Source organism: Chiroxiphia lanceolata, chromosome 16 (assembly GCF_009829145.1).
Source record: "Chiroxiphia lanceolata isolate bChiLan1 chromosome 16, bChiLan1.pri, whole genome shotgun sequence".
Classification (NCBI taxonomy): Eukaryota; Metazoa; Chordata; class Aves; order Passeriformes; family Pipridae; genus Chiroxiphia; species Chiroxiphia lanceolata.
The window spans coordinates 13,338,373-13,350,869 of NC_045652.1; the positions used below are offsets into that span (position 1 = coordinate 13,338,373).

General features: G+C 61.2%; 1 protein-coding gene across 1 annotated transcript; it reads left to right on the forward strand.

Annotated features, from left to right (window-relative positions):
• The first annotated feature begins 611 nt into the window (after nucleotides 1-611).
• On the forward strand, nucleotides 612-10,901 carry FSCN1 (fascin actin-bundling protein 1). The gene is made up of 5 exons (XM_032703878.1): nucleotides 612-1,545; nucleotides 8,166-8,322; nucleotides 8,804-8,925; nucleotides 9,199-9,366; nucleotides 9,459-10,901. Exons 1-5 carry the CDS (start codon nucleotides 723-725, stop codon nucleotides 9,659-9,661), a joined length of 1,473 nt encoding a protein of 490 aa, XP_032559769.1. The 5' UTR covers nucleotides 612-722; the 3' UTR covers nucleotides 9,662-10,901.
• The last annotated feature ends 1,596 nt before the right edge of the window (nucleotides 10,902-12,497 follow it).

The window sequence follows — 12,497 nt, forward strand, 5'->3', positions numbered from 1 at the left end:
TAGGGGGTCTTGCAATTCAAGGGAGATCTTTCTATGCAAGGACGGGTCTTGTTATACAGTGGGGAGGTCTTGCAATTCAAGGGGGCTCTCGCTGTTCCTGGAGGGGTCTTGCCATGCGCTGGGGACTTGCGTTGGAAGGGGTGTCCTGCAGTTCAAGGAAGAGGCTTCTGAAATGCATGTGAAGGTCTTGCAATGTGGGGGAATCCTGCAATTCATGGGAGCTTTTGTAATGCAGGGAGGGGTCTTGCTATGCAGTGGGCATCCTTCAATGGGGGGGTGGTCCTGAAATCCAGAGGGACTCTTGCCGTGCAGAGGCGACTTGCATTGTGGGGGGGGGTCCTGAAATGCAGGGAGGGGTCTTGCCACGCAGTGGGGATCTTGCAATGGCCAGGGGGAGTTTCTGCAATTCAGGGGGCTTTTGCAGTGCAGGGGAGGGTCTCTCCATGCAGTGGAGTCCCGCGATGGAGCGGGGGATGATGTCCTGCGATTCCAGGGGGCTCTCGCCGCGCCCGGCGGGGACCTGTCCTGCCGCGGGGCCCCGCGGCGATGCGGGGGGCGGGCGGGGGTCGCGGCGGGAGGCGGCCCCGGCGGACGGGGGGGCTCGGGGGGGGCGGTACCGCGGCGGCCGCGCTATAAAGGCGGCGGCGTCGGGGCGGGCGCGGCAGCAGCAGCTCTCGGTGTCGGTCGGTCGGTCCGTGTCGGTCGGTCGGCGGCGGGGCAGGATGACGGCGAACGGGACGGCGGAGCCGGTGCAGATCCAGTTCGGGCTGATCAACTGCAGCAATCGGTACCTGACGGCGGAGGCGTTCGGGTTCAAGGTGAACGCCTCGGCCGCCAGCATGAAGAAGAAGCAGATCTGGACGCTGGAGCAGGACGGGGAGGACTCCAGCGCCGTCCTGCTCAAGAGCCACCTGGGCCGGTACCTGGCGGCCGACAAGGACGGGCGGGTGAGCTGCGACAGCGAGGAGCCGGGCCCCGACTGCCGGTTCCTGGTGCTGGCCCACGGCGACGGGCGGTGGTCGCTGCAGTCCGAGCCCCACCGCCGCTTCTTCGGCGGCACCGAGGATCGCCTCTCCTGCTTCGCCCCCGCCGTCTCGGCCGCCGAGAAGTGGAGCGTCCACTTGGCCATGCACCCCCAGGCCAACCTCTACAGCCTGGCCCGCAAGCGCTACGCGCACCTGGGGCCCCGCCGCGACGAGCTGGCCGTGGACCGCGACGTGCCCTGGGGCGTGGATGCTCTGATCACCCTCCTGTTCGTGGACCAGCGGTACAGCCTGCAGAGCTGCGACCACCGCCTGCTCCGCAGCGACGGCCGCCTGGTCCCCGCCGCCGAGCCCGGCACCGCCTTCACGCTGGAGTTCCGCTGCGGGAAGGTGGCCTTTCGCGACGGGGAGGGCCGCTACCTGGCCCCCTCGGGGCCCAGCGGCACCCTCAAGGCGGGCAAGAGCGCCAAGGTGGGCAAGGACGAGCTCTTCGCCCTCGAGCAGAGCTGCCCGCAGGTCGTGCTGCGAGCCGGCAACGATAGGAATGTCTCCACCCGGCAAGGTACGAGGGGACGGACGGGCGCTGGGGGTGGGGGGAACGGGACACCTCGGCCGTCCCGGAGTCCCTGGGGTGTCGCCGTGCGCCCCTGCACCCCTCGGGTATCGGCTTTCGTCGGGCATCGCCCGTCCCCAGCAGCCCGCTGCATCCCTCAGACATCGGCATCCGTCGGGCATCGCCTGCCCCGAGCATCCTCTTCATCCCCCCGGTATCACCTCCCCAGCATCACCTCAGAACAACCACCTCGGAGTGGCCCCCCCCCCGTCCCCCCGCAGCACTGCCCCCCTGGCAGCCCCCTGCGTCCCCCAGCATCCCCTGCCTTCCTGCAGCAGCCACCCCACAGAACGCCCCTTTGCATCTCTCCGCCATCTCCTTAGGATCATCCCCCGCTCAGACCCCTTCTCACACCCCTCCCCTGAAGCCCCCATCTCCCCTGGGCACCCCCCTGCACCCCTCAGCATGGCTGCCCGCCGTCCCTCCCCTAGTCCCCTATCATGATCCCCCCGCACCCCTCCCACATCCCTTCCCTTCCCCCCCTGCATCCCTCCAGCATCGCCTGCCTGGGGGCCCCCATCCCTCCAGCACCCCCATCCCTGCAACATCTCCACAGGGTACCCTGGGGGGGAGGGATGGCGAGGGGCCTGCCTTGGGGTGCAGGGATGGACAGCGAAGGGGGCTGGGAGGGGGTGGATGGGGTCTTCCCTCGCCGTGAAGGAGGCAGGGCTGTATCCGTCGCCTTCCTTCCTGTGGAGCTCATTGTTCGCCCAACAAAGCCTCCGCCAGCCTCCCCCTTCCCCGAACATCGCTGAGCCATGTGCCCTGCGGAGCTGGGGGGCTGCGGGTCCTCAGTGGGGCTGCGGGTCCTTACAAGGGCCTGGAGTTCCCCCTGGGTGCGGGGGGCTGGGATGGCAGCGTTACATAAAGGGCTTTGACAAAAAACTCCCGCATCCTGCATCCACCGCACAAAGGCAGCCATTCCCCCCGCTCCCGCTGCACCGCCCGTCCCCGTCCCCTCCGCTCGCCCGAGAGGCCACCGGGCCACCCGCCTCGAGTGGTGCCACACGGCAAAGCTCCCCGGGCACGTGGCCACCTAGCCACCGAGCATCACACCCCCCCAGGGGTCCGTGCTGGGGGACGGGGGTCCCTCTCCGCGCTGCCGGGGGGCGCAGGGCTGTGGGACCCCCGGGGCACATCCCCGGCGCGCCAGGTCAGGCCGGCGCACGCCGGGCGCGGGATGGGTGCGAGCATGTCTCGCTGCAGCAAAGCCTGGAGGAACAGCGGGGGATTTTTTTATATTTTTTTCTGTGTATATGTAATAACTCAGGGTTGCAGCTAAACCCTGTTCCGTACCTGGTCAGCTCTGAGCAGGAGCTCCCTGCCTTTCTCCTGTTCGAGGGCAAGTCCCGCGCTGCAAAGCAGCCCCTTGAAAATAAGTACTGAAATCTGCCAAGACGGGCAGTGGGGATTGTTTTCCCAGGCACAGGGATTGGGGGAAGAGGAGGAGGATGGCGATGGCGGGAGGATGGCGGGAGGCTGCCGCAGCGCTGTGGGGGAAGGGCGGCTGCAGCCCTTTGTCACCAGAGATGGGGAAACCAGATGTGGGGGGAGATGTGAGGGACGGGGAGGCGGTGGTGCGGGACCCCGTGGTGGTGGGGGACCCCATGGAGCGGGTGGGAATGCTGCTGGCCGACCCGCCGGCTTTGTGTGGTTTGGAAGGGACGGGGAGGGGGGGAGCAGGAAGGCGGGGTGGGGGTGGGGGTGCATAAATCTCCCCAGCAACAGGGGGCTCTGGGCTGTGCCCGGCCCCTTTCCAAGCAAAATACAGAGGGAAGGGCTGCGCTGGGGCTGCACATCCTCGCTCTAGTCCGTTTTGGCCAGGGAAGCCGTTTCCACCCGGTTAATCCTTCCCGATGGCAGCGAAGGGCTGGGAGCTGCCGCTTTCTGGGGCTCGCCCTCCCTCCTCCCGTTGGGAAAGTGCCTTGTCCCAAGGTTACCAAGAAGGCAGCCCCAAAGCAGCCGTCGGAGGAAGCGGTTCCAGACAGCCCTTTCCCCCGCCGAGCTGATAAGCGCCGTGCTGTTGGCAGATGCGCCCATGGCCACCGGGGATGGGGGAGTGGGATGTGGGATGCGGGCAGGGAACGACTGCAGCTCGACACAGCCTCGTGGGAAAAGGCTTCTTGTTCCTCCGTGGAGTCAGGGAAGGAGTGGGGATGGCAGTGCCCCCCCCCCCTTCCCGTGCCTCATGGGAGGAGCAGGGATGGAGCCATGGGGCTTCTGTGGCTCCCTTGGCTGGGATCCAGCTTTGGGACAGTGTTGTCCCACCAGTGCCAAGTCAGCGCCTGGCTTGGAGTCTCCTCCCTGTCCTGGGGATGGCTGGTGTCACCATCCCCTGCACACTGGGGGCTGCAACACAAACAATCCCGCGGGAGGAAGGGGTGGGTGCCAGCCCTGCCTTTGCTCTGGTGCTGGGGGTGTCCCTGGCACATTTCTCCTGCCTCTAGCCCCAGAAGGATGGGATCCCTTTTGGGATCCCATCTCCCCATTGCCCCTCAAATGGAGCAGAGCCGGGGTGCTGCCAGCAGCAAGCAGCCTCCTCCCTGCTCAATGGCTCCTTTCTAGCCCGGCTCTGGCAACAAAGGGCCCTTTGTGGGTGTGAGGGTCCCCGGGGGCAGAGCGCTGGCATCCTCCTGCTGGGACCCTGCCAGCCCCCTGCCCGGCCACGGTGTGCCCCTGCCCCCCACCCGCATGGAGGAGAGGGTGGGCTGGCTCGGGAGTGAGGAATTCCTGGAAAATGGGGTCTGGGGAGGGGTTCGAGCGAGCAGAGTGGTGATGGGAGCACGCCTGGGCATGCAGTGCCGGTGATGGGGAGCTCTGCTCCAGGGCCAGGAGCCCTCCCAGTGTGGGGTGGGCTGGATTTACCCCCTCCAGTTCATCTCCATGAAAAGCAGGGAGATGTGGCTCCAGTGTGGGGGACATGCAGGCACAGATGCACATTTCCATCAGGAGATGCCAAGTGGCCTGTTGACACTTGGGGGATACCACAAAGCCACAGGAAATCCACAGGGAAGGAGGGGTGGGTTATTCAGGAAATTCGTGTTTCACCCCCACCTGTGACCCCCTTGCGGGGCTGTACCCCCAGCAGAGGAGCTGCTGGTGCCATAGCTCCAGGCTGTTGCTTTTAGACAAAAACCTGTTTGGATTTCTGTAGGGGTGCAGTGTAAACCCAGCCCAAGGGCAGGGATGGGGCAGGATGAGTCTGGGAGCACGTGTGCGGGGTGGAGGGTGCCAGAGCCCCACAGGGAGCCCAGACCCGACCTGTACCAGCAACACTGGGTGCAGCATCCCAATCCAGACTGCTGGGACACGAGGACCTGAAATCCTGCCTTTCTGTCCCGAGGGACTGGGGGCTCTGCGTGATCCTGCCAGTGCTCCTGTGCAGGGAGCTGAGCTTGTTTTTTTTCAGACATAACCGTGGGGTTTTTAAAAAGGGAGTTGGAGGATGGGGAAGATGCTCCTCTCCATGGAGTGCATCCCACTGAGTCTCACTAGCATCCCAAGATGGCCCATAGGAGACCTGTGCGAGTTGAGTGTAGGGGGAAAGTTTTCTACGTGCCATAAATGCCCCAGCACTGGGTCTGCAGCCCCCGTGGTGTGGGGCTCGACACAGCTACAGCAAACTCTGCTCCTTTAGATGGAGAAGCTCACATCTCTGGGAGCTATGGGAAGGGATGTGTGTGTTCCGAACTATGTGTACATTCACTTAAGCTGGAGAGTAGCAAGGGCTCCAGCACCAATCCTTCCAAACCACAGGATTGGCAGCAGCTGGAAACCTCGGCAGCCGAGGACTTGGGGAGCCCTTTCCTGCTCCAGTGCTGGCTCACCCCATTGCTCTTCCCTGTCTCTCCAAGGACCTTGAGCCCAGGGACTCAGGATTATGAAGCCCTGGGGAGACACCTGCCTCAGCCCTCCCACCTCCAACCTCTACATCCTCCCCAGGATCCCTGTAGCAAACCCTTGTTGCAGACGGAGCCGGAGGACATCCCACACAAGGAATTTTGGGGAGTGCAGGTGTACCTCCCAAAGAGCCGCAGTGTGCTCACCCCCCTCCCGCCTCCAGCTGTAATTAGCAGCTTCGTCAAGGTCATGCAGAGCGGTGCCAGCTCCAGACTGTAAATTTACCAGGAGCGTTAATTAATCCATGATTGCAGTGGGAGCGGCTGGGCCAGGCGCGGCGGGAGAGCGGGTGGACGCGGCTCCTGCCACAGCCCTGGGCTGCCACAGCAGGGGCGTGGCTGGGGGACAGCCCGTCCTCCACCACGGGGACATCTCTGTCGGATCTGCCTCCTCGCAGTCCCTGCTTCCTCCAGTTCCCCCCATCCTGCCCAGCTTTGAACCCCCAACTCTCTCCCGCTCCAGCTCAGTTCCAGCCCTTTGAAACCTCCTCCTGCCCCAGCTGCATTCCTTTCTGCTGAGCTGGTGTAACCCAACCCCACACTGCTTTTGGGGAGGGGGTGGTGGGAGACCCTCCTGCTGCCAGGCCCATTCAGGAAACAGGGAAAGCCAAAACTCCATGCAACAGTGAGTGTGGAAAATGGTACAAGAGTGTTTGTGTGGGGGAAGGTGGTGGGTGTGCTGTGCTCTGTGGTGGGGGGTCTCTGGGGAGAGGGGACGGTGTTTGGAGGCTCCTGGCACTCTCTATCCTGTCTCCAGCCCATCTGATCCTTCTCTGTGGCACAAAGCATCCCCCTGGCTCTCCCCAGCACGATCCCTCCAGGTCAATGAGTTCGTCCCCCAAAGCTGCAGTAATGGGAAGCATCACCATCCACTCCTCCTCCTCAAACCACAGCTCTGTGGACAGCTCTCACAGGTTTGGGAGGTTCGGGGGTGAGTGACGGGGGGCAGCATTCCCCAGTGTGCCCTTGCTCAGCCCAGTCTCTCCATGAGCCTCAGCAGAGCCCCTCTCTCAGTTTTATGGCTCTGGATTAGAGCTGGAGCTGCCTGACGCTGGGATGCAAAATGAAAACCAAATGTTTCCACAACCGCCAGCTCAGCCCGCGGCAGCTCCAGGAGGCAGAGAGTGTGGGACAGCCACGTGAGCCAAGGGCGTGGCCAGTGGGGCTGGGGCTCGTGGCCATGCAGCACCCACTGTCCCCTGTGCTGCCCAAATACCCTGGAGAGCAAAACACCGGGGTCGCTCTGTGTCCATCAGGAGAGATCATCCAGTTCCAACCCCCTATTATGGGCAGGGACACCTTCCATTAGACCGGGTTGCTCCAAACCCCATCCAACCTGGCTGTGAACACTTCCAGGGATAGGAGCTGCAGGAGGTGCTGGAGGATACCTGGCAGGAGAGGGGATGCTGTGAACAGGGTGGCAGCCATAGGCCAGTTTGGATGTGGGAGATAAGATTGTGGCCCCTGGGAACAAGCCTGATCCCTTTGGGAAATGTGGGAGACCAAGATGCAAAGCAGAGACTGCTCCTGGGTGCTTGGATGGGGATGCCTGATTGGAGATGCAGATGGGCAGTGGGAAGCCCCGGGGAGCTGTGTCTGCAGGACCTGTGGGAAGGCACCTCCATGGCTGGTGTGGGGAGGTAGATGGTCCCTCCCCAGGTGGGTGCAGCTGATGGGACTTCTGCTCTGGAAAACTCCTGGTTCCACTAAAGTGCCATCCCTGGGCTCCTCTCACAGGTTACAGATCCATGTCCCCCTGGACCTACCTCCACCCATCCCAGCTGCAAGCAGGCAGGGAGCAGTGGGGCTGAGCTCCACATCCCGGCTCCCTCCCTGAAACCCGGTATGGCAGCTCGGCCTCTTGGCTTGGCTCCGGGCTATGGTTTGTGACTCACATCCCCAAAGTGGTTTTAGGCAGAAATCCACCAAGCTGGAGAGCTCTGGAGTAGATTTGGCCCCACTAGGCCTGACTAAGCAGGTTTCCTCAGGCTCAGTGCCTGTGTTGGACGTGCACATGGCCTGGTGATAGCCCCAGGACTGGCTGCATCCACCTCTGCCATGGAAATGCTGCCTCTGGCCCCTCTGGTGCAGGGATGGGTCATCCTGGCTGGGGAACAGGCTGGTGCCGATGGTTTTTGGGACTCAGGGAAAGGCTTGGCTGCCCCAGGGCTTTCCCAAGCCTCCTGTCCCTGCACACCTCACCACCCCAGCGGGCTGTGACAATTTGTGGATGAAAAACGGTGCCACGGTCCTTAAACACGCCACGAGCTGGGATTCATGGGTGCTGCAGTGGCCTCTGCTAATGGTTTGAGTAACCTGGCTGTCATCTTTGGGAAAAACTGCAGTCCTTTTCCATATGAAATATTTACACTGGTCTTTGCTTCATCATAACGGAGCCGGAGAGTCAGGAGTGGAAACTCACGGGTGCCTCAGCTCAGCCCAGCTCTCGTTTATGACCATAACACCAAGCAGCCAAATGAAAACCTGGGTTTGAACCCAAAATGCCAGAAAGGAGATCTGTGTGAGGGATCTGGGAGTCACCGAAGCTCAACCAGGGAGCAGGAGCCCCTCTCAGTTGGGTTTCCTGGCCCTGCACCCAAACCTGCTGGAGGTGGGTTGTCGTCCCCCCACTCCCTGGGACCTCCACCTCCATCTGTCTCTGCTCCATAGGGATGGACCTCTCGGCCAACCAGGATGAGGAGGGTGACCAGGAGACCTACCAGCTGGAGATCAACAAGGACACCAAGAAATGCGCCTTCCGGACCTACACTGGGAAGTACTGGACCCTGACCTCCAACGGGGGCATCCAGTCCACTGCCTCCACAAAGTGAGTCCCCTGTCCCAAGCAGGGCCATGCCTGGGCTTCAGGGAACCCTCTGCATCTCCCAAGGGAATCCAAGGGGGATTTTCCAGCCTGGGTGCTCGCCCCAAAACACTTCCCAGCACAGGCAGTAAGTGCATTCCCCAGAAAGCCAGGGATGGGCTGGGGTTTGCCGCCCACGACGCTCGGCAAGTCCCTGGGGTCACGTAATCCTTCCCTGCTGGCCGGGGCTGTCGAAATGCTTTTCCCTGCTGTTCAACCCTGACAGCCAGGCGGAAACCCCAAAAGCACATTTGGCTGCCTGCCTGGCTCCTGCCTGCGGGGCAAGGGCTTCCCAGCGGGATGGCCACCACAACATGGTTCATCCTGCAAAAACAGATCGAAGCAGGGTCTCCTGATCCAGCCGTGACCCTTTCCAAGCCAGCGGGGTGGCACTGGCAGGGCCCCCATCCATCACATCCTACTGACCGCCCTCTCTGCCCCCCAGGAACGCGAGCTGCTACTTCGACATCGAGTGGTGCGACAAGCGCATCACCCTGAAAGCTGCCAACGGCAAGTACGTGACGGCAAAGAAGAACGGGCAGCTGGCAGCCTCCATGGAGACAGCGGGTAAGGCACCCCCTTGGGGACCCCACCCCACACTGGGGCGGCAGGGGATGAAAAACGTCCCCTCCCTGAGCCAGGCCCTCCTTCCAAGTGATGCTCAGGGATGCAGGCAATAAGTTTTCTTAGTGAGTGTTTCATGTGAAGTGAGATGGGGGGACATGACGGGGGTGAGAAGCAGGTGGGGGGTGTGCCCCTCCTCCTCACTGCTGCCTGCCAGCCGTGGGGTCTGCTCTGTGCCCCCCGGCTGCTCTCACAGCCCCTCTGCCCTCGGCGCAGGTGAGACGGAGCATTTCGTGATGAAGCTGATCAACAGGCCCATCATCGTCCTGCGTGGCGAGCACGGCTTCATCGGGTGCCGGAAGGTGACCGGCACCCTCGACTCCAACCGCTCCTCCTATGACGTCTTCCAGCTGGAGTTCAACGACGGCGCCTACAACATCAAGGGTGAGTCCCTGGGGGTGGCTGTGGGCTGGGGGGTGACGGGCATCGGGGTCCCCGTGGTGGCTCACGAGGCCACCTTGTCCCCTCTCCCGCAGATACCACTGGGAAGTACTGGATGGTGGGGAACGAGTCGTCCGTCACCAGCAGCAGCGACACCCCCGTGGACTTCTTTTTTGAGTTCTGCGACTATAACAAAGTTGCCATCAAAATCAATGGCAAATACCTGAAGGGGGACCACGCCGGGGTCCTCAAGGCATCGGCCGACACCATCGACGCCTCCACCCTCTGGGAATATTAATGCACTTTAGGGTACCTCCCGTTGCCAACTTCTCTTTCCCTTCCTCCGTCCTCTTTTCCTTTGGGTTCTGTTTCTCCTCTCTGTAACAGGATTTTCAGACTGGCTTGTCCTTCCCTCCTGCCGTAGAGTTGGTGCGTTATGTGGGAGGTGGGTCTCCGTAAATCCCTGTAAGAACTGGAAAAGTGGTGGGGCAGCCTGCCTATAGCTTTGTAGAAGGGTCTGTCTCTATCCCCCATCCCTGTTTCCCTCCAGGTTTGCTGGGCTTGGAAACCGCCGTATCCCCCTCCCAGCCCCGAGCATCACCTTAGGTAGTTGATTATCCTCTCCTTGATTGAAAAAAGGGAATAAGATCACCTCTGAGCTCGCTTCTGCCATATCAGCACTGGCACTGCCTCAGTCTGTGCTGCCAGTGTCCCCTGGAGCATCCTCCCATCCTGCCCTGCTCCAACCAGGGGCAGAGTGACGGTGCTGGGCTCAGCCAGCTCCTCCCGGCTCCTCCGGCAGCTTCTCTCCCCTCCTGGCTTTCAGGGCAGGTCCATCCCCAGCTGAGCCGTAAGAGGTGACCTTACATATCACAGCATCCCTGGGGACGGGGCTGGTGTGTGCTGGCACACATCCCTGCAGAAGGGCCAGCAAGCTGCCCCCTCCCCTCCCCATACACCTGGAAATGATTCTTTAGGGTGATCCCGTCTGGAAAGCCTCAGCCTTTCATCTCATAGAGCCCTGCGCTCCTCGTGTCTCTCCGCCCCTCCTCACGCTTCTGGCTCTGGAGGAGCACCCCAGACCCTGATGGTGGGTCCAGCCTGGCAGGTGCCTGCCCTGAGGCTGGTCCTGCTGCTGTGCCTGGAGGGGGGGGCGTAGGGGGACACAGAGCCAGCCCGTGCTGGGGTGGGGGCTTCATCCAGCCCACCTCCCATGGGGCCTCGTTCCCAGCAGGAGCCTGGCTGGCCCACGCAACCTCCCCGGGGCGGTGGCTGGAAGCATAAAGTGCAGATTTTGGTTTACAGAATAGAAAAGTTCCTTAGCAAACTTTGCACAGTGATACTTGCTCAGTACCTTTGTTGTTTTTTTTTCTTCCTCTCTCGTAAAATACTGGAACAGTGAAGCAAATCACTGAACACTTAATGCTGAATTAGGAAGCGCCTGCTCCTGCGGGCTCCCCCGAGGGGGCAGCTCCTGGTCCCGCCACCCCCGGGGCAGCTGGGCTGGGCTCTCATGAATCACAACCCTACTGGAAAAGAAAAAAAGAAAAAAAGACCAAAACAGTATTTTTGTTAGTCTCTATTTATATATGCTCTCCATGGCACTGTGTGACCAGCTGTTGTCTGTACTAGGTCTGCATTAGTTTAACGCTGTCTGTAACGGGTGATGCTGCGTGTTCTTTAGGGTGTTGAAAGGCACTTTATCCTTTGGGGCCTTCCCAGGGCTGGTATTTGCTCCCTGCAAACACACCAAGGAGCCTTTTCCTGCGTGGGCCCCCTGTGGGGGGGGAGCGCTGGTCCCAGCCCACGCCAAGGGTGCTCGCGGCATCGCTGCCGTGCCAAACCAGGGCCGGTCCCTCTGCCAGAGGCCAGGCAGGGGCTCGTCAGCCTTAAAGCCATGAGGAGGGACAGGGACTCCCTCCGTAGGAGCTTGGTGCTAAACTCAGCTGGGAGAGCGAGCGACTGTCCCCTGCCAGGGGGACACTCCGGGCTGGGATCCCTTGCCGGCGCAGGGGATCCCGGCTGGGACTCTACCTCGGCTCTGCACTCACATCCAGGGGCTGCCCGTGCCCCCCTGGCTCCACGTGCCCCCCCGGGCACCACGCTGCCCCTTGAAGGACCAAGTGTCTTGATGAAGCCCTGCGTGACCCTGTGACTCGACACACACTTTCGCTGGCCCTCACCCCCACCCCATGTTGCCTCCTCCCCGTCCCTGTTGCAGTTCCAACCATGTAATTCCCGCTCCGGCTTCTCCCGTGTGACACTAGGTCAACATCTCTCCTGTTTCCTCTTATCGGGTGTCGTGACTCTCTGAAAACATCTCACTCTGAAAATTTAAAGTTTTGGGTTTGTCCATTTTTTTTTTTTAATTATTATTATTTTTTTGTAAGTGCCATTTGTATAACTTAAAAAAAAATAGCTTCAAATGGAGAAAGATTAATTAAAAAATAAAACCTGCATTCGGATTCAAACTGGTGTGTGGTCTGTTAGGGCTGCAACAGCCTTTAAATGAGAGGCATGAGCCCATGGAGATTTGGGGTGGTGGAGCCTTTGGGGACCAAATTGCCTGACAAAGATTGGGCTGGCTCTAGGGGGCTGAGGAGTTGGTGGGAAGGGAATGGTGACCAACAGGCTCTTCCCCATGAAGCAGGTGTAAAGCCAAAGCCAGCTGGAGTCCGGGTCACCTCTGGAGATGCCCAGAGCAGCCTGAAGCCACTGAGCCCACAGGGCTTGTCTGGGAATGGGTGACACATGGATGGGTCAGGGGGCAGCACCAGCAAACCATCTCACCTGCAAAACCAGCTCTCCTGCCGTCACAGCCAGGAGCAAAGCCATGCCCCCAGGGAGCTTTTTCTCCTCCTGACTCAAGTGTTTCACCTCCATATGATGACAGCCCAGCCAGGAGGGAAGAGCAATGGGATGCTGGTTTTGGGTGCATGGTTTAGTGGGGGTCAGCAATCAGCCCCCTCTGCTCGGTGACATGGAGAAGGGGAAGATGAACTAAGGAGGGAAGGAGGTGGGGAGCCCAGCCCATGTGTCCTGCCAGAGGAGCCTGGATGGCTGGATGTGCCCACAGCCCTCCAGAGACAGCTGAAACCAGCCTTGAAGCTCAACCAACCCCCTCTGGTGTGATA